Genomic DNA, 25,615 nt, shown 5'->3' with positions numbered 1-25,615 from the left:
GTTTGTAAAATTTTATATAAGTTCCAAACAAAAAATAAATTACCCATGTCAGCTTTATTTTTGAAAGTAAAACTACATCCTGATCTCCTGCAATGGAAATGTGTTGTTCTCTGTCCAAAAAATAAACAAGATGCTGTAGCACAATTTTCGGTGGCGCGAAATCTTTGGAAGCCCTCTTGAATAATTGCAGTGTCTTTTCTATGATAATTGGCATGCATTTGCACATCAGATGTGCTGATATAAACTCTATCACAGCTCTCCTACAATGAACAAACAATAGAGATTCAGAATAGGCTTTAAAGATATAACACATACATAATATACATCAGGATAGAAAAAAGTAAGTCTGTAAAACAGCGAGGGAGCAATTCATAAAAATTTTGAGTTTGTACTTCAAGAATATATTTTACGTACATTTACAACAAGCTGAATTTTATCCAGGCATGAATGATATTACACAGGAGATATGTTAATAAATGAAAATCTCCAGTACATAAATAAATAAAAGCACAGAACTAGCTTTAGTTCACTAATTATACATTTTTTTTAAATTAAGAAAGCATAGCTACCATCTGATTTTATAATTAAAAACGAAGAATTCTTAATCAAATTTTTCATGTTTTCGCTGACCAGTAAAAAAGTATCTAATATTTCAATAAACATTCAAAATCTTAAAATGCAACAGACAATACATACAATTCTCAAGGTGCAAGACAATAAACAAATCTGTGCATTAGTGCACCAAAAGGAGAAGAAAAAGTAACACCAATCGATGGATGTATTACATGAGAGATACCAGATAGGTTACATAAGCTCATAATATTTATTAAAATTTTTAACAGGAAAAATGATTAATAGCAGTAGCAACGAATTTAGTTTTAAAAATGATTCATTACATCACATTAAGTACTACGTCACATGATAAGTATTCTTGATAATCAGAAAGAATTAGTAATCAATACTAGAATATTCAGTCCTTCATCTTTGAAACAAATAATACAAATGATAGTTCGTTCAACATATTAAATTCATAAAAGAGTAACTGAAGAACAGTTAAAAAGAATATGTGTTACAGATTAAATAAACTAATGTGTCACAGTTACATATATTAATAACATTTATTTCAAGAAAATATACATTTCAGATAAATAAAACACTCTCGAATATAAGAGAGATGGGGGAATAGAGAAAAATTAATAATCGATAAAAAGAAAAATATCACCATTAAATAGCAATATAGAATTTGATATATTCAGATACATTTGGAGCAAACAGCAACAAAATTTCTTCGAAGACTGAAATCTAAAAATTGTTTCTTTAATAATATAAACGCATACCTTTAAACAATGATAATGTGTTTGCTTTCTGTTGTGAGAGCAACCTCTAAATCTATCTGAGCAATCATCCATCGGACTATATCGCATAAATCCATGCTGTAATGAATCATCTCGCTTTTTATGCCACTTAAAATGACGAATCATTTCTTCTTTCTTAACAAATACCTAAAAAATAATTTTATAAGAAATGAATTCTAGAACTTGTTTTCTAACACCCTTTTATTTCTCATATAATACTTTAAATGGCAGAGAATTACAATGCTAATACAAGGAGAGAATATGCACAACGAATATTCAATTGATTTTTTCTACAAAAAACAGTTATATACATACAATCATTTAGCAAGGTGCTTGACATATTTTTGAAAACATATTACCCTAATCATCATTTGTCAATTTGAAATATAAACTACAATTATAAAATAATGAATTTTACAATTATTGAAGATGAATACTATTAAATTATTTTAGTAAAATAATACTTTTTCCTTGCCTTTTCTTCCTTACTTTTTCCTACATAAAGTATACTAAGAGAAAATAATATTGCCAAAAAATTCAACCATGAAATTTTGATGAATCCTCATGTTTCAAGTTACCATATGTCATAAAAAACATTTTTGGAATTATGTTAGGAATTCTGTTATTTTCACAGAAATTTTCTAAAATCTATAGTTATTTTAGTAACAAAAAGTTTTAAATGGCCTACAATTTTTTATTACCCCTTGAATCAAATAAATTGACTGCTTTAACCCATTAGCGACTAACGTTAGGTAGGCGCGAAGCAGAGCCTCCAGTCTTATCAGCTTAAACTCGCTTCCCTGCGAAGAGCTCCAATTAGCTCAGTAGACCCAGCGTCACGTACGCGCAATTTGAAAACTGAACGATATGTTTGAATTTTTAAATGCCACTAAACAAAAAAAGATTTTCACAACAGTCGAGTCATATGGCATTTGATATTCATGTATGGATATCATTTTCTGTTCTACACATTTAGATTTATAGATCTACTGATGGAAATAAACTGAGAACCACAGGTCTTTAAAAGTGCACGCGTGAATTAAAAGAATTTTAAGCTAAACTTTTTTTTCCCTTAAGAGAATACGGGGAAGTGCGTCCAACAGGGGTGTTTGTGGGACCCCAAAAAATCCCCTGAAACTTTTACGGACTTACTACCGGCATTTTGGAGTTTCGAGAAGGGGTGAGGGGAGAAATGAAAAATTACAATTATGAAGTATTGAATGACCTAATTATAAAAGTTCAATGAATTACTTTTTTTGCAAAATTAATAACCATAAACTTTCAAACATATAAACTACTACATTTTATGCAAATATTTTAAATTACATGAATTAATTCTTTTAAAAAAAATTATCTAATTTCTGCTGCTTTTTTTTTATTTTCTGATGTTTGTGGGCTTGTCTTTCTTTTGTGGTGAACTTCATAATTGCAGGAAGGTTGACTTTTATTTTCCTCATTTACAGTTGAAGAAATTTCCTCGAGAACTGCACATGCAGAGGTAGAAGCAGTTTGCTTTTCTGCTAATGTAGAAGGTTTTTCGGAGACTTTTATAGGTGACTCATCTGAAATACATGTTTTTAAGTCCTCTTGATATGTTTTCCAACTTCTGTTCATATTCAGTAAGAGATCTTTGCGAATTGGATCAGTCATTGGATTTTTTGAGCCATATTTTTCACATGAGGTTTCTTTAGAAGCCATTAAATCATATTTAATAGTCTGCACTGCATCTAGGGAATCAATCTTAAGAGAGGTTCTATAGTCAGTGACAAGTGTGTCCATTAAGTTGAATGCACTTTCCATTAATGGGCCATGGAAGCAGCTAAGGCAGGCTTTGACCAATTTAGCCAATGTAGGATACTTATAATCATTTGTGAAATCATCTTTTAAATTAAAAACTTAAGACCAATATTTATCAATTGTACACTTGACTTGATTTCCACTTTCATCAGATGTGTAGAGCATTTCTTTGGTGATATCAATATCACTCTGGTGTAACCTTATTTCAGCTTCTACTTTTGACTTTTCATTATCACTAAAAATATGGGACATAAAAGATGATAATTTTTCAAAAGCTAATATTGTACTGGTTTTACCTCTTAGCTCTGGATCTAATGCTGTAAAACTAATTAGATATGAATTTTTAAGGGGTAATTTCTGTTTCATATGCTGAAATTTCAAAGTGAAATTCTCTTGCGTACATAAATAAAAAAATATTTCAATAAGCGAAACGAAAAATTTACACGTGCATCAATAAATGAAACGAAAATTTTACACAGCGGAGAAAAAAAAGTTGCGAAGCGATCAATGACAAATAGCAAATACGGCGAAAAATCCCCCTTCTCTACTTATTGGCGCCACGCCAGGAGAGATAAGACCTTTGAACCCAGAGTCACGTTATCGCACATCTAGTCGAACGAAGTCTCTCCCTTTTTTTTCTGCCGCGCCTACTTGCCGAAAAGAATCCAGAAGAGAATGTCCGAGAACCGGGGGAATGAGTCATAACGCGCAATAAGGAAAGAACAAAAAAGTTTTTTCCCCCTTTTCACGCATTATCACTGCCTTTGGAGAAAGAAAGGAAAAGTTTTCACCACACACACTGACCTTGCGTTTTTCTGCTTTCAAAGCAAACAAAATTACCCAGATCAAAATAAATAATTCATTATTATTCCTACTTCCTTTTGAAAGACGATCCCCGGAATTTCCGGGTATCGAAGTTCAAAATCCCAGGAATTCCGGGGTTTCCCCGGAGCACAAACACCCCTGAGTCCAACTGACTATTGCAGGGGATGAGGTTGAAATATTTCTGGATGTGTTTCGTAGAGCTTTTGGACGTGTGGTGGGGTTATATTCAGTTTCATTTCGTTAGACATGGTTAAGAAACAAATATATATTATTTGAAAATGAAATATGTAAAATTATCAATGAAAGTGATTCCACGATTAATGAAACATTAATAGTGATTTTATATGAATTCTTTTGTAAAATTACACTGAACTGCCTGAAACTTCTGAAAATGCGCGTTCCGGTAGCGACGCTCCACTTCGGAGTGTTTGGTCTTGTAACCGCACTTCGTTCTCCGCGCTAAATTCCATAAGAGATTTAAAGCTTTTTAATATCACATAAATGGTTTTGATATAAATATGCAATGTTTCATTTGCTACGAAGATAATTTCAAATTAAATTTTAAAAAGAAAAAAAATGTTTGATACATTTAAAATTCTAAACTATTTTAAATAATTTAGAAACAAGATTATCTCCTACACAATTAATTATTACTAAAAGAAGGGGGAGGCAAAACTGTGTGCTTCTCAAAATATCATTTTATCCATATAATTCGCGATATCATTAAAAACTTTTCGATGTAAAGAAACGCGCAGAAATATATTATAAATAGAATTTTTTTAAAAAAAATGCAATGGATCATATAACTTGTCTTATCATTTCGCCAATAAAAAATAGAATAAAATACTTTACATTCAGATTTCATAAATTTGAAGTCTAATTCAAAAGAAACTTTAGAACAAATAAATAAAAGCGCATGATTAAAGACAGCAATAAATAAATCATTCACAATTATTGAGTTTCTGAACTCATGAACTAAAAATTTCAGTGCAGTAAAACCCTATTGAGCGCATATTTACAGAATGCGATTTACGCACAGTACACTCCACAACAGAGACTCAGCCAAAAGTTAGCGGCACTTTTATAGGATTTCCAACGATTGAAAATGAAGTTAAAGAAATCGTGCAAATTACAAAAACAATTGGTGACGAAGGATTCTAAAGATTAAATGACAAAAACTTCGTGCTTGGCAAAGGTTTACAGTATCTACAGATCAAAAATAGTTCTTGCACATACTAACAAATAATTCAATTTAAACTTATAGAATTTTTTTATTACTCCTTCAAAGTAAATTAATATATTTGTGACCTAATGAATTTTCGTCCAAGCAAAGTTTGTTTAAGTGAACTTTATGAAATAATTGTAATATATTTGTGATCTCCGAAATTTTTTGAATTAATTTTTAGTAATTATTATGATAGAAGACGAACTTTCTTTTTGCATTCCAAATTTTTTTCACTCATCTTTAGAACAAGTATAGTTTTCTTTATTACAATTACTTACCCTAGAGTTACAATCCAAGCAATGAAAATGTTCTCTGTAATTTAAATCTTTACAGTAACTGCTGCCACATTCAGTAGCACTTGAAAATCTGAAAGGAATTATAATTTGACTCATTAACATGATATTCGAATTTAAATGACTAATTCCATGAACATGCTTAAACAAATCACTGCATAAACATGAAGATAGACATGAAAGAAGAATTATAAAAGAAAATATTTCACTCATAAAAAGAAAGTGCTGCACCGACGCATTGCATAATTGTGAAATAATGAAAAACTACATTAACAGTATGAATAAAAACAATCACAGTGATCTACTGCCATGAATAAGAATGAAAGGAAGTAAACAGCATTGTATTCTTTTAAATACAACAAAATCAAGACAGCTTCTTTTACACTAAGCTATCAAAGTAATTTTTGCCCTCATTTTTGTTAAAAGTTACAATGTTATTTAAGATTCTGAAAAACAAAAAAGATTTAAAATTGCCTATTCAAGATGATGATCAATTACATTAGAATCGTGTAATTTTTGAATAATTATTTTTCAAAGCAGTTTTATTTAACTTCTAGTTAACTATTTTTTACTGCATACATTTTTTTATTTCAATATTTCATCTGGGATTGCACAGGATTTTGTTTGTAATAAGAAAAATCAAGCACAAAGTTTGTGGATTCATAAAAATTCAAAAGCTTAAACCTAATATATATATATATATATATATATATATATATATATATATATATATATATATATATATATATATATATATGTAATGATATTTTAAACTCTAATTTAAATCCATATTGATTCCCAAAGTTTTATCTTAATTTAGCCCATAGTAATTTCATTATCTTATTTCCTTATCCAATTCCACTTTCTCTACATAATTAGTTGAGGGGAAGCTTTGTAAAAATGCTTATATGTGCATTATCACACGCTCCGCGTGAAGGGCTAGAAAAATGTCCAATAAGCACATTCTTTTAAAAGTTTCCTGTGTTTTCCTTCCTTGTGACTGACATGCGTCGGAAATTCCCATCAGAATCTTAATAATGTATTAGAACTGTAAAAAATATTTTCATATCAATATCTCATATTATATAAGAAGAGGGAAAATTTATTTCTCGCTTCTTCCCCACTTCTGCTCTTGTTTCGCCCTGTGGCGGACGTGCCTTGTTATCTATTTTGTCAGAGTTATCAGAGTTAAAGTCACATATACCTAAAAATTAATAACTTCTATTGCCAAAAAATTATCCAGTAAACTACTTTTCATGAAAAACTCAAAAATTAATCAATCATAGAAAGAAAAAAAATAATTTCATGCACATTTCGATGAAAATAAGAATAATGTTAAATGGGTTGTTTTTTTCCCCCTATAATGTGATATACATTACAAATAAGAGAACCAAATAACAGGAAATATTCGATTTTACATCCTATTTTGAGAAGCAAAACAAACAGCATTTATAAAAAAAATATATATTCAACCTTTTTATCGAAAGTTTAATAACGTTTTTAAAGGTAATATATTCATATAAAAATATGATAATATAACGTATATTTAACCCAGCCTGGATCATAATAAATACGAACAAAATCGACATCTATTAACTGCTGTTAGCAATTTGAATTTTTCTACCAGAACTGTTAACTCTACCAAAAAGTGATACCGATAAAGGAAAAATTATCAAAGCCAGATGGACAATCCAATGAATAAATTTTATATTAATAAGATACACTGCAACCATTAAAAGATGAAAAAAATTCCATAAAAATAGAAAACATACAAACTAATTGATACAGTATATTATCTTAATAAAAAATATGCCACATACCGAAATTAAAATAGAAAGAATTTCCAATATATAAAGATTTTGATCTGAAAAGGTGTGAAATCTATTTTTTCAAAATTAAAAAAAAAAAATTAATTATTTCTATATTACAAAGTTTTTTTCTCTGAAACAATTTTGGTTCTTTGATATGATATTTTATCATATTAGTTAAATATATCATTAAAATAGATGAGCATGAAAATGAAATAAAGTATATATGAATGATGACAAATGAAATAAAGTATATATTTCCAAATTGTATGGCTATTAGAAAATTTATTAAAATACTTGCATCATGTGAATATCATATTAAAAAAGAAAAATCGTACTACAAAAGCATTCACTTTCTAAAATATCAACATGTCCTTAATTATTCAATTTAAGAAATATTTACCTTTTAACATAGCGGGAATAATCCACAGGTCCTAATTTATGTTGATCGACTTGGTAAGATGTTGAAATGGCGCCTGTGAGCAAAAGAGGCATTTATAAAACAGACAATGTTTGATGAATTAGACAAAAACATTTTAAATATTCCATTAAAAGGAAACTTTATTAATATACACCAAATTAGGTTTCATCCTTTATTCTCTTCTCCAAAACCTTTACTTTAAGATATAAAAATTAGGCAATTCTATTTAATATTAGAAATGTAACATGCAATCATCTTGACTCCTCATCCAATTCAAATTAAGATCTTGCAAAATTTGGGAGAAGGGAAACTCCTTTCTATCTATGTTATCAAGAGATCTTTAGCCATTTAAGGGTCAAGTACCGTCCCTGTTCTCTATCTGCAGTTCAGCAGGTAGTTTTCAAAACTTTATGAATCAGAATGACTACATAATAACTTCTTTGCATAGCTTTATACAATTTTGGAGATTACATCTTTTCATCAAAATGGTATCAATTCTTTTTCAAAAAAAAAATGTCAAAAAAAAAAAAATATGAAACCTTTAGAACCAAGATAATTGTTGCCTTGCAGACCAGCAGGATAACAGTTTAATGATAACAGTATAAGAACTCAATTCTGAAAGTGATTTTACAAGGTTTCTTTTGTGTGTGTGTGTTTTTATGCTTGGTTTCACTAATAACTTTTTTAGATAATCTTTTAATAGTTATTTTTTATAATAAATTTTGTACTAACCTTGTTTAAGCTGTCATTTTTTTTATTTTTTATAATTCAATATTTAAAACTATTAATTTTTTTAAAAAGGCTTTTTAAATAGCACATTTTAGAAATTTATTTGCTTATTCAATAATTGTAGTGTGGTACAAATACAAAAATCTTAATTTTAATAGATTTTATGTGGAAGCTTTTATTTTAAAAATGGCCCATTAATCCTTGCAGTGCTTTTCTTACCTTTGGTTTATAACTGAAAATGTTATTCTTTGAACTCGTGTAATTTTAAAACGTTGCTATAGATTAAGAAATTTGTAAGCAAAAATGGGATTTATGCAACATGTTTGTATTTTAATAACTGAAAATATTTCTTATTTAATTAAATATATTAATAGTTCAAATTGAATTAATCTTAGAATAGGTTTTAAGTATTCAATGAAAAAGTTAACTATTCTAGGGTTTTAATGAAACTGGAATACTGAAAACAATGTTCACTATGATGATGTAATTTTTTTGAAAACCATAAGTTTCTTTAAAACTACTGATTTTATTCTTTTAATGTTTTGCTGGTAGGGGAAAAATCTCTATAAACAAATCTTCTTCAAAATATGAATTTCAAATGATTTATGATTAGAATAAAATCTGCAACTTTGATAATTGTTACAAATTGATGTTACAAATTTTGGCATATAAATAAGAATAATAAATAACCATTAAAAATTTAGATGAAACATGCATATGATTCCAAATCTCTAAAAAGCAAATCAAAAATAGAAGAAAAATTACAATTATGGAAAATTATTATAGTACTGCCTAAATTATTATTTAAAATTTTTTAAAAATGTCATCCAGAAGTTTAATAAGTTTAATATTCATACATAGAACACATAATAAACCCCCTTCCCCCCCCAAATTATAACTTTGTTATTTCATACTGATATTAGATTTTAAAGACACTCCTCCTAAGTTTTACTATGCAGAATCTTGCTAAAAGTAATAGAAAGAAGAATGGATTATTACAACCATAATAAAGCATAAATATATATTGTTTAAATTTTAATTGTTCACCTTTCAATTATATGATGAAACTTGATTTTAACTGGTTAGCAATAAAATAATAAACACTGTGTAGCTTGAATTCAAAATAGCAGTATTGATAGATGCTAATAAACGTTCACACCATAATATATTATATTTATGAACATAAAATCATGGTGATAGACTATGCTTAAGAAATATTATCAGAATAAAAAGAAACTTCTCAGAATTAATTATAATATAAATAATTATGCACTTTTAAGTGCTTAATACATTTCTTATAATTACTAATAAATATTAGTACAAAGTTCTTACATTACAACAAAATGAAATGATAAAACATTAATCAAATTATCAGGAATGTAAATTTTGTTTCATTAATTAATCAACTATAATTTTAAATTATAAAGCAAATGAAATGAAACACCAATTAAAAAAATTTACAAGTGTAATGAGAAAGACTCACTGTTATGATGAGAAGATGATACAACTGGTGATGGTGTTGAACTAACAGATCCTATACCAGAAGCTGAATGGTGAGGTGATCCAGATGAAATAGAACTGCTAGGCAAAGGTGGTAAGTTTGGTATATTATCAGCAGAAACCTGTTGGGAAGGCAATTTTGAGCTAAGAGCAGCTATGGTAAATATAGTAGCAACATTTTGAGGCAACATCACCTAGAATAAAATCAATTGACAAGTGTAAGCCTCGTCAAACACTTTTTTTCCGTAAGACCTTATGCAGTTTATTTTTTTAAATTCCTACAAAAACATACTTAACATTATTCCTTTTAAAATAAAAATCTATGCTATATCAATCATCTTTTATACCAAGAAAAAATTTCTTTGGTATAAAAGGAGGTATTATCTGTATTTCATACATGAACTGTAACATTTAATTCATACCTCAACTAATCTAAAAGATTTTCATCATTCTTTTGAAAGGAATATAATTTTTATTCTGAATAATTAAAATTCACTATGTTTTTAAAGAAATTTTGTTCCATCACATAACATTATCTTATTTTCCTTACTTATCTGCTGAAAGTGAATAAATTAGCTAATCCACAAACATAAAATGTGATCAGGAGTATAACAATTGTTTTAAAACAAGTAGAAACTTGAAATAATATAAAAATTTTAAAGGAAATCATTATTAAATATAGTTGAAATAAGGGATAAAAAATAGTTATATAATATTTTTCATTGCATTAGATTCAATTTTTAAAAAAAATTGATGTAGTTTAATTTTAAAATCTACAATATTTGTAAAGGAAATATTTTTAAAATTAATTTCGTGTTGGAAATAAAAATACTTCGAAACATCAACAAAGTTATGTAAATAAATTCTATGCTGTGATCTAAATCTGGGTATGGCAAGCATAAGTAGCACCTGGGACATAATATGATTGTTTCTTCTCGGACACCATCAACAGTTTATCAAAGATAAATGATCACAAGTGTATGGTACAATTTATTTTGGGATTTTATGTTATGGTATCATGATATTTAGTCCTCTTACCATATTGATTTTTAAAAGGCATGAGAAGCATAATACCCTTCCCTGTACTAAATTCTGTGAAAGTTAAATATACACCAAGATAAAAAAAATTTCTAAATCTCATCAAGTAATCATCTTTTGAAATAATACAAAACTAAGATTATGGCAAGCAATTCAGTGGTCTTCTTCATTTTATTAACAAACAAAAATTTATTAACAATTATTCTCCATTTATTAATAAACTTTAACTGCATAAGATTAATCAAATATTTTAAGTTACAATTTAAATGATAACAAATAAATATTGAGGAGTGCAGAATGTTTCACTACCCTGTACAAACTTTTAGACTAGGAAGAACATTCTATAATAGATCCTCACAGATAAGCAAGGTAATGTATATCAATTCCATGAGTATGCAGCAGTATAGAACTCTTCATGTTACATGCATATTTGCAATAAACATATTAAAGATTGGAAGCCACTTAAAGATTTAAGACATAATAATATTATCTATCAGGATAATCTTGCTCTATCAAGCATGAAAATCTGGACAGACAGCATTACAGAATGTTTCTAAGGATGTCCAACTAAAACATTTGAATAAACAATAGATCTAGAGTCAAAGTGTCATGAAATATGGTTCCAGTATCATGACCCTCATGCATATTTTAATCATGACGTCCACCCACCCTTAAAATTTCACTTTAGAAGAATGGTTATCCATATATTAAACCTCATAACTGCCATACCTATTTCGTCTTTAATTATTTTTTCTGGATATCTGAGGTTTTAGTGTGTACAATACTTCAATAAATAGTGTTGAAAATAATATCATACAAATCTTTATAACTGTCTATGATATTTTCCAAATATCACAGTTCTACAATCTGATGATGTCATACACACACAATATATCTTATTGGCACAGCTTTTAGCAACTCCTGTCACCTCTATGCTTTTTATGAATTGTTATTACTAAAGCAATGTTATTCTCTTAAAACACGTTAATTTATCTGTGCATATTAGACAGCATTAGTAACATTTTTGCCTTGGATTACAACATGATTCTGCTCTATTTTTTAACATTTTAACCCCTCCAATAAGTTTATAATGCACTAACGCACAAGATTGCATTATTATGTAGACAATTGGTTGGGGTTCCCACTGTTTTAGGTATCCCAAACTCACTTTTTTTTTTTTGCAATACTTTGAAAGTTATTTAATTACATGTTTTCATTTAATTATAATGGCCACTAAATAACAATTACTCAAATTAAAATCAAGTATTGTTTAAATTTTAGAATATTATTCTAATAACATTAAATGATGTACTTTACAGTTTAAAAAATGTCTGATTATTAAATATTACTTATATTATGTTAAGAAAAATTTTGTCATTTAAAAAAAATTAATTACGTTTAAATTTCAGTTCAGAATTATTTTTTTACATGATATACAGGAAACATTTTAGAAAGTGATCTGCAACTAATTCACTTAGCCATTTAAATTTGCCAAAATTTTCCACTTAAAATTATTTATATAAATATTAAATTAAAATCAATAAAAAGTATTAGATTTTGAAAGTTAGAAGGGAAATGGAGCATCAAGAGTAGCATTACTTGAAAGTTACTAGAAGGCTCAATCCTCAACTCTAAATTATGTATTAGATATTAATAAGTAATGTTATTGCTAGATTTGAAGAAATAATTGAATAAACTGGTGCCTTCATGAGCTGGGAAGAGAATAAATACATCGAAAGATATAAATATTTGAAAAATTTAGATATAAAATAAATTTAACTTCTAATAATTTCTAATGAACCATATGTAATGTGATATCATATAAATATATATTTAGTGTTTCGTACCACATTTTTAAAAAAGTTTTATATACTTCCTAATTCTCACAGATTAGGAAGTGTTTTATATTTTACCATTTCTTTTTTCTTCTTATTTTATTTTATTTATTTATTTATTTTTTCTGTTTAGCACAATATTTTTTCTTTCACATACATTTTATATCTGCTTTAAAAAATTAGAAATACCATATTTATTTTCAATAAATTCGATTACAGAAATGTGTTATAATTAACAATTACATTTATAATTTTCTTCAATTTTGAAATTTTATTTAAAAAATAAAAATTGAAAACTACCATCAATTTTTGGATAATGATTTTAGATGATGAGATAGACAAAAATAAAGATTATCTTTAAAAAAGTAATAATAATAATAATAATTCAAGTCAAATTAAATGTCATTAGGGGATAGGAACCTTTTCAATTATCATAGCTTAGTTAAAGACTTTCCTAAATTTTGAATTTTACTTTCTATAAAAAGAAATAAAATATTTGTAACATACCTAATAATAAAAAGAAAACCCTGTACAAAATATGATAGGTGCATGCACATATGCACATTTTTAACAAATAATTTTAATCTACATCATCATTACTGCAACGAACAATTTTATTATTAAACAAATCAAATTCATAAAAATAAAGAAGCATGAAATTCATATGAACAGAATTAAAATTTAATTGAATCCCAGAAAAATTACTCAAAACATTCTTTTTCAAATTGTTGAATTTTATAAGTCACAAATGCAATTCTTCTAAACACTAAAACCATTTATGGGCCAGAATGTATCAATTGTTAATTATTAAATGATTCCTTTGTTGTGATCAAAAACAGAGGTAGATATAGGCATTTTACAGCCCTAGGCACTGTACATTATCAGGACTCTGTTAATGAACTGATCAAATTAGCTTCATAATTCAATACATTTTTAACTTAATCAGCATGCAAATAATTTATTTTAGATTCACTTTTTTATTTTAGTGACTTCGTGAAAATATAAGTTATAATTTATTATGACTCATGATTCTGAAGCATCCATCTTTGCACACAACGCTATTTCAGCAGCACTAAGTGTTTATAAAAACTATAATAACAGATGAAGTAGAAAGGAACCTGACCAATTAAACATGATAAATTGTTAACATTATCTCCAATACATTTTTTTTTTTTTTTTTTTTTTTTTTTTTACAAATTGATTTATTATCAATAGACTAATGGAATTCTTCCAATTGACCTGGTAGTGTCTCCTTTTGGCCAAGCTGCCAAGTTGGGAATTCATTACTGATCAAAAATTAAATGAAGATTAGCAAATTATTCATTCCATATAATGAGCTTTTAAAGTATATGGATTATGAAACTATAATTGCAAGTGAATTTTAGTACTGTATACAATGAATATATATTTCATACAATATCAGGAGGAATCAGAAAAAGGTTTTCAACTTTAATCAATTAAAAAAGACATGCAAGAAACTGATAATCAGTTTAATTTAGTTATATTAGCATTAATTTATGAAAAAAAGTATGGGGCACTTGGAATGCATCTCATAATTTTGAACTATGGTTGGCTGATGAGGACAACACTTAATCTTGCACCCAATCTCCAAAATTCCGCATCACACCAGAAATATATTTGATTTTAAATGTTGAGTTTAATGAATAAAAATCCACAAATATGGCAATATTTGATGAAATTGCATTTCAAATGGAAAGAACTCTGACTCCAAAGTTGAGACCATACCACAAGATGTAATGATGAATATTAAAAATGTGGAAATATATATACAAATAGAAATATAATGTTAGGAAGAATAGTGAAGTAAAGATTCTAGCTTAAATAATCAAGAATCAGTGAGAAGACAAAAAGAGAGATCAAATTAATAATTAATGAAGCAGATCAAATTAATAATTAATAAAGCATATCTTAAGAATTATAATTTGATTGCTTTTATTAGGTTATTGTATTTTTTGGAAACAAGTTATATAATATTCAAAATTTTTAATTTTAAAAAAATTTACAAGTATTTCTGCAATGGATTGATGACAAACAAGATCTAAAAGCGAAGATCTACTCAACTAACTTTTAAACCACACCAATAATATCATACGTATTAAATAATAAACTTCGATTCCAGATTAGTCAGTGAGCAATTATAAGTACCTCCTAACAACATTTTTTTTAAATCACAAATTTGAATGCATTGCATTCTTATACTTTCAATTTGATAGTATTAATTCAAATAAGCAAAAAGCCAATAAATAAATATACAAATTATTGAAAATTTTTAGAATTCAAGATAAATTTAATCTTTTTTAAGATCTCCATTACTCTGTAATTTTACAGTAAAACTCTATTTATTTCACATTAGGTGAAGATATTCTTCACTGCTGATTTAATAATGAAGTCTCTTTGTGCTGACATAATATAATCATGTTCATTATGACAACTTCACATTTCTATTAAACCTCATATACGTGTTTTTCTTTGAGGTAAATTTTATTCAAAAACACATTAAGACTTAGAGTTTTACTATTCTATTTTAGAATTCATTATGCATCTAGTAGGATGTAAAAGAATGTCATATTAGAGTACAGTGTCAGACAATATTTATTAGAAGACACACAGTTTAATTATCATACAACTAGAGCATTATACACACTGATTTCAGTAAATTAAACTAGATATTGCATTTAAAACAACACAAAGGAATTCTTCGATGTATTTGTAAAATAAAAGGTACCTTTACTACTACATGTTATACTACTTAACTTGTTAACAAGTATGTGTTTCATTTGTTATAATTATTAATACAAAATATTTTTAACTTATCTGCATCAAAGGTATTCTCTCATATGATTTTAAAAATGAAGTTGAAACGTTAGTAAACTAAGATCATTCGAATGTATAGGTTATAATTGCCTCCAATTATTTTTATAGAAATCTTTATGCAATATGGAAACATAGTTTACTTATTTGCTGATTTCTTCTTGAATGTGTTTGTTCTTTATATTAATGCATATCAATGGAATAAAAGATAACAGAAATTATACAAAATTTACAGAAAAATCTAATAATTCAACTTTTCTTGGCTCTCAGATGAAACTATGGCCCAATTTTTAAACACATAATTAATATATCAAAAGATTAATAACATGAACTTCACATTTCTATTAAACCTCATATATGCATTTTCTTTGTGGAAAATTTTATTTAAAAACACATTAATGCTTAAGAGTTATGCTATTTTTTATGCATAACTCACAGCAATTTTTGTCTAATAATCTGAAACTAAAATGAATTCAATATATTAGTTGAAAGGATACCTGTGAATTTGGAATGATGTTATTTGTAGAGCCTGAAGTCATCCTAGAGACATTATTCATCATCTTTGCTCTAAGAGATTCCAGCATGTTTTCATTTGTATTTTGAAGTTGTTGAGAAATATTTGGGACATTATTATGATCAGATACTTGTGACCAAGCATTTTCCATGAAGTGGTTTGTAGAATCCTTTGAATACTGGTAGGCTAGACGAGCTTGGTGGATTGCTTCAACTTGCGCTGCCTGCTGTTGAATGAGCTGCAAAGTGGTACTTGATGGTGGATAGCCCCCAAGAGAAGCGAGATTTGCAGGGTTGAACTGCTGAGATGATTCTATCAATTTCCCTGTAAAAAAAAAAAAAAGATTAAAAAAGTTAACAAGGAACAAAATCTTTTTTATATTCATGGGACTGTTTGATTAAGTCATCACGAAATTAAGTATAGTAATCAATTCTTTAAATGCTGTAAATACTGGTTTATATTATCATAATTCATGCAGTAAAACATTCCAGTATCTATGTAGTGTACTTTTAAAAGATGAGTTTGTAAACAAAATCCATTTTGTTATGTAATTTCCCTCCTGTAATTTATTAAGTTACAGCGATAGGTAAAACTGTTTTTACAGATAAATTTTCCCAAGTAGTTTCAGAAAATATGCATTCATATAAAAAGGTTTGCTTGGTAAGACATCATTATTATAATTAGTATTGAGTCTACTTAAAAATAAGATAAGCATTTTTCTAAACTCTCAAAACATTGGGGGGGGGGGGGAAGAAAACACCTATATAATAATTGTTACATCTTAAATGCTTTTATTCAGTACAAATGTAATTAGTATAGAACTAAATTATAATTTTTCAATAACTAATAATAAGTAATAAATTCATTCTTAAAGTACATAAATTTATTTTATTTACAAAACCAACTAAGAAATGCTGCATTTTTTTTAACTGTCATATGAAACAACTTAAAGGGCTATACTGTCTTTCAACACATAAATTTTCACAATAAAATTATACCGCATTTTCTTTGACAATAAGTTTTCTATGTAGTTTTAAAAAGGTGGAAGGCAGAAAGGATAGTAGTCATGCATTATGAAGAAATGCAAAATCCACTAAAGTAAAAGTATACTAAAAAACTGCATCCACAAGAAAGGTTTCATAAACATATAATAATTCACTATTTAAATTTGTAAAGCAGAAGTTTTTATACATTAATAATGCATTCCAATCATATTTAATAAAAAAAATAAAGAAATGGTCAATACCTTTTCGACATAATTAACCATTCCCCTATTTAAGAACTATCCTGTGTCATAAATTATAAATACATATTTGTAAATACAGCAGCAAATAGCTGAATTGAAAAACATATAGTATTTGTTAATCAAATACATTTTTAATTTCATGTAAGACATAACATGTAAAAAAGTCGAAAATCAAATCTTCATAAAAATATATAGTATAAAAATAAAATGCCGAAAAGATTATCTCAACATGTATTCACAGAACAAAAACTTATTTGCGGTTAATTCGATGTATGTTCAATAATATTTTTGCTAAATCTTTAACATATACAATCACATATTTCTCAACAACAATCGACTTCGACAGTAATAAAAGTGTACGACGAAGAGAAATTTAAAATTTGAATTAGGAGCAGAAGATGAAAAAAAAAAAACCAAATGAAACCAAGAGTTTAGGTAGTGGCGCCATCTAGTAGCGAACTACAGATCCATTGTTCAAAACATGAAAAATATATAATTATGAACAGAATGAAAATTGAGCGTTGAACATTAATTTAAATAAAGCTTAAGTTTTTGAATTATGCGTTCCAGATATTCATAGTTTAAATTACCATTATTTGATTTGAATTTTGAATTCTCAAAACATTAGAAAAATACTTTCCAGAAAGAACAATATATATTTTGTAATAATCATAGAAAATAACAAAATGATGATGAACAAATGCACGAAAAGCAATTTAAGTTCTATTTCAAAAGAATAAATTAATAAATATGAAACTACGGATATAACCAGATACAGAAATCGGATTACATATTTTCCAATTAGATGATATTTCGAAAACTTTCATAGTATTGATCTTACTTTTCTTAATTTATTTTTAGAGCTTCACTACTTTGATGTCACCCCTTATTATTTTTAGATTAATTATGTCTTTTCCTTTCATATTTTAAATATCAATTCATGAATTTTTAATAACTTTATAATATTTCTTTATTATGCTGAATAATTTGGTTGAAAAATGAAATGAATATGAAAAAAAAAAAATTAAATATTGTGAAATATAAGACGTTGGAGCTAAAAACACAAATATATGGAATATACGGTGGCACCGAGTGGTAACTGATAACTAACCAGTTACTAAATTAATTTACAATAAATCGTATATTCTAAGACAAGCACAGTAAAATTATTATTTTTTCTAGGAGTAAGCTAAAAAAAAATAGATAAGGTCTCAAAAATAAAAAATTTTCAATACTAACACAATGAATAAGGTTGCAAATGAATTTCTAAAAGCTATATTTAATTAATTTTTCCAATAATACCCTATTTTTAGTGGCTATAAAAATTAAAGATATTTTAAAATCCACAAGGGGTCGGAACGAAGGTTTAAGCAAGTCATAATTGATCCACATTAAAAGTATGATATTAAGAATCTGAGCAACTTTTCAAATGAAATTTCTTTATTTTATTTTATTCACAAATCAATGGTATAATTGTTACCATATAAGCATAATCTGATTATAAAAATTAAAGTATTGCATCTAAAGCTTTTTAAGTCTAAAAATTGATGACAAGAAACAAGGAAACAAAACAAAAATACTTTTTCAGACGAAGCCGATCTTATGACTATGGTACCTCTTAAAGAAGTCGCTCCTCCCCCCCCCCTCCTCCTTCACAAACACAAAAATGTAAATATGCTTCCATGTTTCATTTAGCCTTCAGAAACAAACATAAATATAAATGCGTAATTAATTATATTCACATTCAGCAAAACAACATGTAATGTATTCTTCAAAATTCTAAAGGTCTGCGGTTGAAATTTTAATCGAACTCTGTAATTTTTAATTACAATTATGAAAGTAAATAACAATTATGAAAGTTGAAAAAAAAAAGACTTGAGTAAAGAATTTTTTTAGCTCCTGAAAGGTGTTACTAAGAGTAATATTTAACGACATAACTTCGTATGCTGATTCATGGTATTCGTATTAACTCTACATTCTTCGCCTTTAAAAAGTTGCTGGCTAACATGTAAACGGCGCTGAAGCACGATAGCTATATACACCACCGTTGCAGTAACTTCATTATCTTTAATTTTAAAATCAATCCTATAAATAATTTAAATATATTTAAGCACAAATAATTTCCTAACATAAGTTGCTTTATTAGTGAAATTTACTCATGACTGTTTTCAATAAAAAATATTTTCAAAGTTATTAGAAAAGAATTGCATCAAATAGTTTATACTTCCTCATACCATAACATAGTATTGTTTTGGTCAGTTTTTATTACAACCCTGAGGGAGGAACGTTCAACATAATTAACAAAATTTAATAACTCAATCCTTTTCTTAACAGTTTTACAGTAGTGGAAAAATTTGATTCAATAAAAAGCGAAGAAATGATTTTCCATGGGTAATCTTTTTTTTTTTTTACTCGCAAAATATGTACAAGATATGCGCACACAAAAGAATTCCAAGTTAAAATTCATATGAACTTTTGTAACATCGTTAAAATTCGCAAAACATAAAGTAAATACCATCTAGATGAGCCGAATTGCAACAGAAAGGTTGTAAATATATTAACTGACTTTGTCACGAAATTCTTTACGCAAGAGAACTTTAAACTATTCAATTGTCCTAAATACCATGCATCTGTTCCACATTAACCTACAGTAATCGGGAACCGTACCATTCATTTGTGAATTAAGTTACAAAGACGAATTAAAAAAAGTCATAAAGTTTTATTCACGCAAAAGTAGTAACTAAAAGTCAAAAGAAAAGCCCATATCTTTAATAATGTATGTATGTTTCAAAACGCACACCAATTAGCTTCAACATATCAAGTCAATTCAGAAATTTCTTAAAATGAAGCTACAGATTTTATACACAATTCAATATTTTAAGTGATTAAATACTGAGTGAATTAACTGATTCGGATTAAGTATAACAGATTAAATATTGATTTTTCATGGGTGACTGCAGAAGCCAGACTTCAATCCCAAAAATTCACATTTCGTTTTGAGGTCAATGCTTTTATTTCATACAAATCCTGTGTGGAAATAGGAAAATATGTGAAAACAAAAGAGTCTAGAAAATAAGAATTGTTTTCCTCATTTTGAATTAACTTACTTTTGGAAAATGAAATATTTTCAGGCTTTCCGTATAATTTAAGACTAATTTGTGAGCATGAGTAATTAAATCGGAATAAATATATTTAATATTAAAATGTTAACATAGACTGCTTCAAATAATTGTAGAGAAATGCAAATTATACTTTTGAAATTAAATTTAAAATAATTAGCAATAGTATCTCAAGAAAAATACGCAATTTTCAAAAATTCATGTATGGATTTTTGAAATTTTTTCTGCACATCTTTACAATAAGTCTACATTTCAGGAACCAATACTAGATATTACTTATAAGTAGATTTAATACTGTTAGAATAAACTTATCTTTGACACATTTATCAACGAAATTTTATCTATAAGTTTTCAGGGAATATTTTGGTTATAGTTTCTTTGAGGACATCTTGCAAGAATTAATACACAAAAATAGTTTCAGAAAATTCTATTTGCACGATGTGTACATTACTATAACAAAAAAGTTTAGCTGAACTATTTCAAGTTTATTGGTATATTAAGATTGGATGTAAATTTGGTTGTTTCTGCCATCGTTGCAGAAGGTGCAATGGCGCACAATTACACCGCTAAATAAATGAAAGATATTAAACAATTCGAAAGATAACAAAGAGTTTTTGTTATTATTTTAAATAGAGTTCGCCTAAAAAAAATCAGCTATTGCTGATGATATTTAACAATTTATTGAATTTCCCTAAATTCTGTCGAAAGTTTAGTCATCCAAAAAATTTTACTTTTCTGATTTGCGATGAAAAGAGTCCAATAACACATTATTTGAGAAGGACTTATTGTTCTAAATAAAATGAAAAATCAGTGTAAACTATTTCTAATTTTATTAGTAAATCCGGAAGTTAATACATCGGGAGTTTTACTTAAAAAAAACCTTCAGTTAAGAATTACATATTTATATAAAAAATGCATCCCTGTATTATTATTACAGATTAATACATCATAATCAATAATTCAAAATTTTCATGGTTAAAAAATATAATGCCTTCTATAAATTCGTAGTGTTTCTCACTGATTCCAACAAAGCAATTATAATAAATTATGTTAGCATGTTTTAGTTCAGCAATCCAAATATCTCGAAAACCGCTAAACCGGAATCGATTCACTGTTTAATTATTCAAATTTTCGAAGTTTTTCTCTGGATAAAATATTCTATCTCTATAATTTACAGACACAACTTCATTAGTATGTAATTGCATACAGCATTTGAAAATTAGGCTTACAGACGGAGAAAAATATAAACAGCCAAAAAATGTTTGTAGCAGGTGTTTAAAGATGGATACTTAAAAAGCGTCCAATGAAGAGATGAAAACAAATGTTTAAAAAGAGGTCGCTTTTCTTTTTTGGAGTGTAAAGACAAAGCTTTAAAAAATATGCTCTGCGCTTAGAAGGGAACTAAATTTAGATTTATCAGAGTCAGCGACAAACGAAAATATTTTTGTTAATGCCGAAGGTGGGAAAAATAAAAAGAAATGTCCTTTCTTTCATAAAAAACTGAAATAAAAACTTTTAGAAAAATATTAAAAAGAAGTACGATGCTATTCTTGTGATCTAAAATAAAAGTATGTTTTGCTCAACTAAACTAGCAATGAAAGTGAAGGTCAGATATGAAAGGAAATGTTTTCAAAGAAAGGGCATTCTGAAATTATTTTCCATTTTTTTTAATAGCGCGAAATATCAATGAAAATTAAATACCTTTATAATAAAATCGGTATAATAAACAAGGTATTTTTAGAATATGTAAAAAAACACCTAAAATTACATTTCATAAATTTTTTTTTAATTAAGATTTAAATTATCAAAAACATTACGCACATTTTTTTCTTTTTCTTTGATAACGATAATTGTAATAAAGCATATATTATGAAAGTGCTTTTGATGCAAAGTGGCTATCAAAAAGTATTTAAATGTGTACCAGTAGTATAATAGCCTTCAAGAAACGGTATTTTAAACTTTTAAATATCTGAAATCAGATGTAGTGTCTGCAAGAAACGTTAAAATACAAAGGACAAAATATGGACTCAGATCCAAATACAGCAATAGCTTCGATTAATTAGCTACTCAAATAATCGGCTTTAAGGAATTATATATCCATTTTCTAACATGAAAAAGCATACAAATGCATATTTCTACAAGCCCACAATAACTGAAATTATAATTCAACCAACATCAGAAAACTGAGTTTATCGTATAAAATTTATCTATTGAATCTCCTATGGCGTCAAATAGACGAATTTTGAAGTTGCAAAAAACCGGATAGTGTATCAGATTCATAAATAAAATTCGATAAGGCATCAGATTAAGTAATATTCAGAGCGTGTGTAAGATTTTAAGCAACAGCAATTTTTAGCAAAAAAAAAAAAAAAAAAGATTTATAAACTGATTTATCATTTAATATTTTTTTTGTGTAGCATTTGGAGTTTCTAAATGATATTTTCGGATAAAAATGAAGTTTCAGGAAGAAAGCGCTTTCAAAGATCAGCTCAACTGTTTGGATTCAAACATTCTTAATTTTGCATACGATTAATTCATTTCCAGTTGCCTTCAGTATTTATATGAAAGTTGATTATAGATACAAAATTATCAAAAGGAAACAAAAAAGTTTTATCAAAAAAGATCGATTGTTTACTTTAATAAAGTGTGGTATTGTTTGAAATCTGCTTAATCAATTTGTCGGTGAATAGCAGCTTACTGTTCATTAAGGATCTAGATTTACACGGAAAGAAGCTTGACTTTCATTTCAACTTTCGCACATAATTAATAAGCTTTGGTCCAAAATTGATTGAAAGGGTAGATTGTAATTTGTATTCTCTTTATCTGATAATGTGTACTCATTATTAACAAGAATAGAACACGTTTTGTATATATTCCGGATATCTAATAATGCATTTCTTTTTTAGATCTTGTTCTGACTCGAATTGGGTTCCTATTCTTTAAGAAAGCTGGTCTTTCTGTGCATTATACTATTTCTAAATAGAGCGCATGAGTTAGATTTTCGGTTGCCTTCTTGAAAAGAGTTAAAAAAAAAAGGATTGATATGTAATACAAAGATTCATGTATAAAGATAAAAAAACATATTATTAAAACAAAGATTTATATTAAATAATCAAAAACATTAGTACAAACTTTCTGTTCTTTTATTGTGTGATTAACGGCTGATGAAAAATAGTTGAGCATTATTTCTAACTGAAAACATATACTATACGTATTGTTCTTTAAAATGCAGCATTTTCCTTTGAAATAATGCTTAAGAAATTTTAGAAGGATAAAATACAAAATAAAACAAAAAATATCATTCAATTATTTCAAGTGGATTAAAATCATGATATAAATAAATCTTAAATTAAATTATTTCATACATTTCTCATTATTAATAAATTATTTCATACATTTTCATACATTAGAGTAAAAAAGTGTTAATCAAAAAGGACTTTAAGCTTCGTTTTTCTATGAAAGAAACAAGTGGTTTGACAGGTATATTATGCAGAACTATCTTTTAAATTTCCAAATATTTCAAATGGAATCTTTTCCTTTTTTATATATTCTGTCAAGCAAAATAAAGAACTGTATTTAAAAGAAGACAACAATTCAATCACATTTTATTTTAAAAATAACAACAACTTAATTATCTATATTCTGTAACAAATGAAATTACTTATAATTTACAAATAACAATATCAAATATGGAATATTCAAATGATCTTGTTTAAGAACACACAGTGCCAAACTATTCCACTTTCAAAAATTATCCATAAAAAGTAATGTTGACTTCCAAATCATTTTTGGCTATATAATGCAGCGTAATAAACGATTTGTTCTTCCGTGTTATTCATTGAAGAGGCTGAATTTCAAAATAAGAAATCATTGAAATAAAATCCATTATAATCCTTGTTATTTTTAAGATTTCCCCAAAATGCATGGCAAGCGAATAATAAAAAATAAAACCCAAATTTTCGTGAAAAAAAATTGAACTGACTGACACTGAGCGATGCGTAGAATCTGCTAAAAGTTCTATTTTTATAACAGGTCCCCAAATTCGAGCCCTTTCAGCAGATTTTTGAATGCATTATTAGATAAAAGTGGAAAGCTACTGTTGTAAGTTTGGTCCACGGCCAAAAGGGTGATTCTCAAAACCATTTTAACAATGCATTGAGACAACAGTAAAGGCACTATATTAAGAAATACTCCGGTATGCCCCTCTCTCACGTTGGCAGAGAGACAAAGAACGGGTTTTATTTAATGGTAGCGCCTTGCCCCATCCATACAAACCATGCCTCAAACTGCCATTTAACGGGCGGGGGACACTGTTGCCTTTTGCCTTTTCAATTTTTTTCTAACTCTTGTTTTCGTTTCTCAACAGTATATCAAGATAGCCTTTTCTGAAAGAGCTACGTCGCTCTAGATTTATTTATCTGTAAGCTCTTTAATGCACTGGCAGCTCTTGTACTTTTCTTTCGTAGAGTTAAAGTTACTCATCATTGACTATGTGTTACAATGTGCAGTTTTTTCCCGCCTCCATGTCTACAGAGATTTCTGCAACCTTCCCAGCCTGACGGATGTCTTGTTTCTGTCTCGATACTTAAATAAGCCAACTTATATTATAAATTTACAAATTCTGCTTTATGATCACGCAGCTGAAATAATGTTTTAAATGCTTTAAACGACATTAAAGCAAGGAGAACTCGATTCATTTTCTAGAAAACTGGGCTACTTCGAGTCAAAGAGCAATTAATTATTAGGATATTATTTAATATTGTTATTTGATTAAATGGGTGTTTGGTAGGAAATTTTGAAATTATTTTTGTAGCTACAAAACTGGGCATAAATATTACTTTCTCCAAAAACTAATTTGAATCGCTTACAATAATGCTTCTTTTTTTAAAAAAACCTATTCCATAGCAGAGACACTTAGAACAAGATTGTGGTCACCAAAATGTTTTATAAATCCTTTTTTCTGTAGATTCTTTATTATATATAACTAAAAATTGTTGCGAAAATCATTCTGGCGTAAGACATTCTTTGAAAATAGCCGCACAATCAAATTTCGTCGTTTTTTTATATGTAAATTAAAA

General features: G+C 27.4%; 1 protein-coding gene across 4 annotated transcripts in view; it reads right to left on the bottom strand.

Moving 5' to 3' along the window:
* Positions 1–25,615, bottom strand: part of LOC129961100 (zinc finger protein castor homolog 1-like) — a 497,172-nt gene that overhangs the window by 15,871 nt on the left and 455,686 nt on the right. For 3 of the 4 annotated variants that reach the window (XM_056074923.1, XM_056074925.1, XM_056074922.1), the window contains 6 exons: positions 16,156–16,496; positions 9,937–10,147; positions 7,707–7,779; positions 5,481–5,568; positions 1,338–1,502; positions 44–260 (listed from right to left, as the gene is read on the bottom strand). In XM_056074923.1, the coding sequence (XP_055930898.1) occupies positions 44–260; positions 1,338–1,502; positions 5,481–5,568; positions 7,707–7,779; positions 9,937–10,147; positions 16,156–16,496 (1,095 nt within the window). The remainder of the gene's footprint in view (positions 1–43; positions 261–1,337; positions 1,503–5,480; positions 5,569–7,706; positions 7,780–9,936; positions 10,148–16,155; positions 16,497–25,615) is intronic. The other variant, XM_056074924.1, reaches the window with a different exon arrangement.

This window comes from Argiope bruennichi, chromosome X2, assembly GCF_947563725.1.
Source record: "Argiope bruennichi chromosome X2, qqArgBrue1.1, whole genome shotgun sequence".
NCBI classification, from domain to species: Eukaryota; Metazoa; Arthropoda; class Arachnida; order Araneae; family Araneidae; genus Argiope; species Argiope bruennichi.
This window is presented reverse-complemented; position numbering and strand designations above follow the sequence as displayed.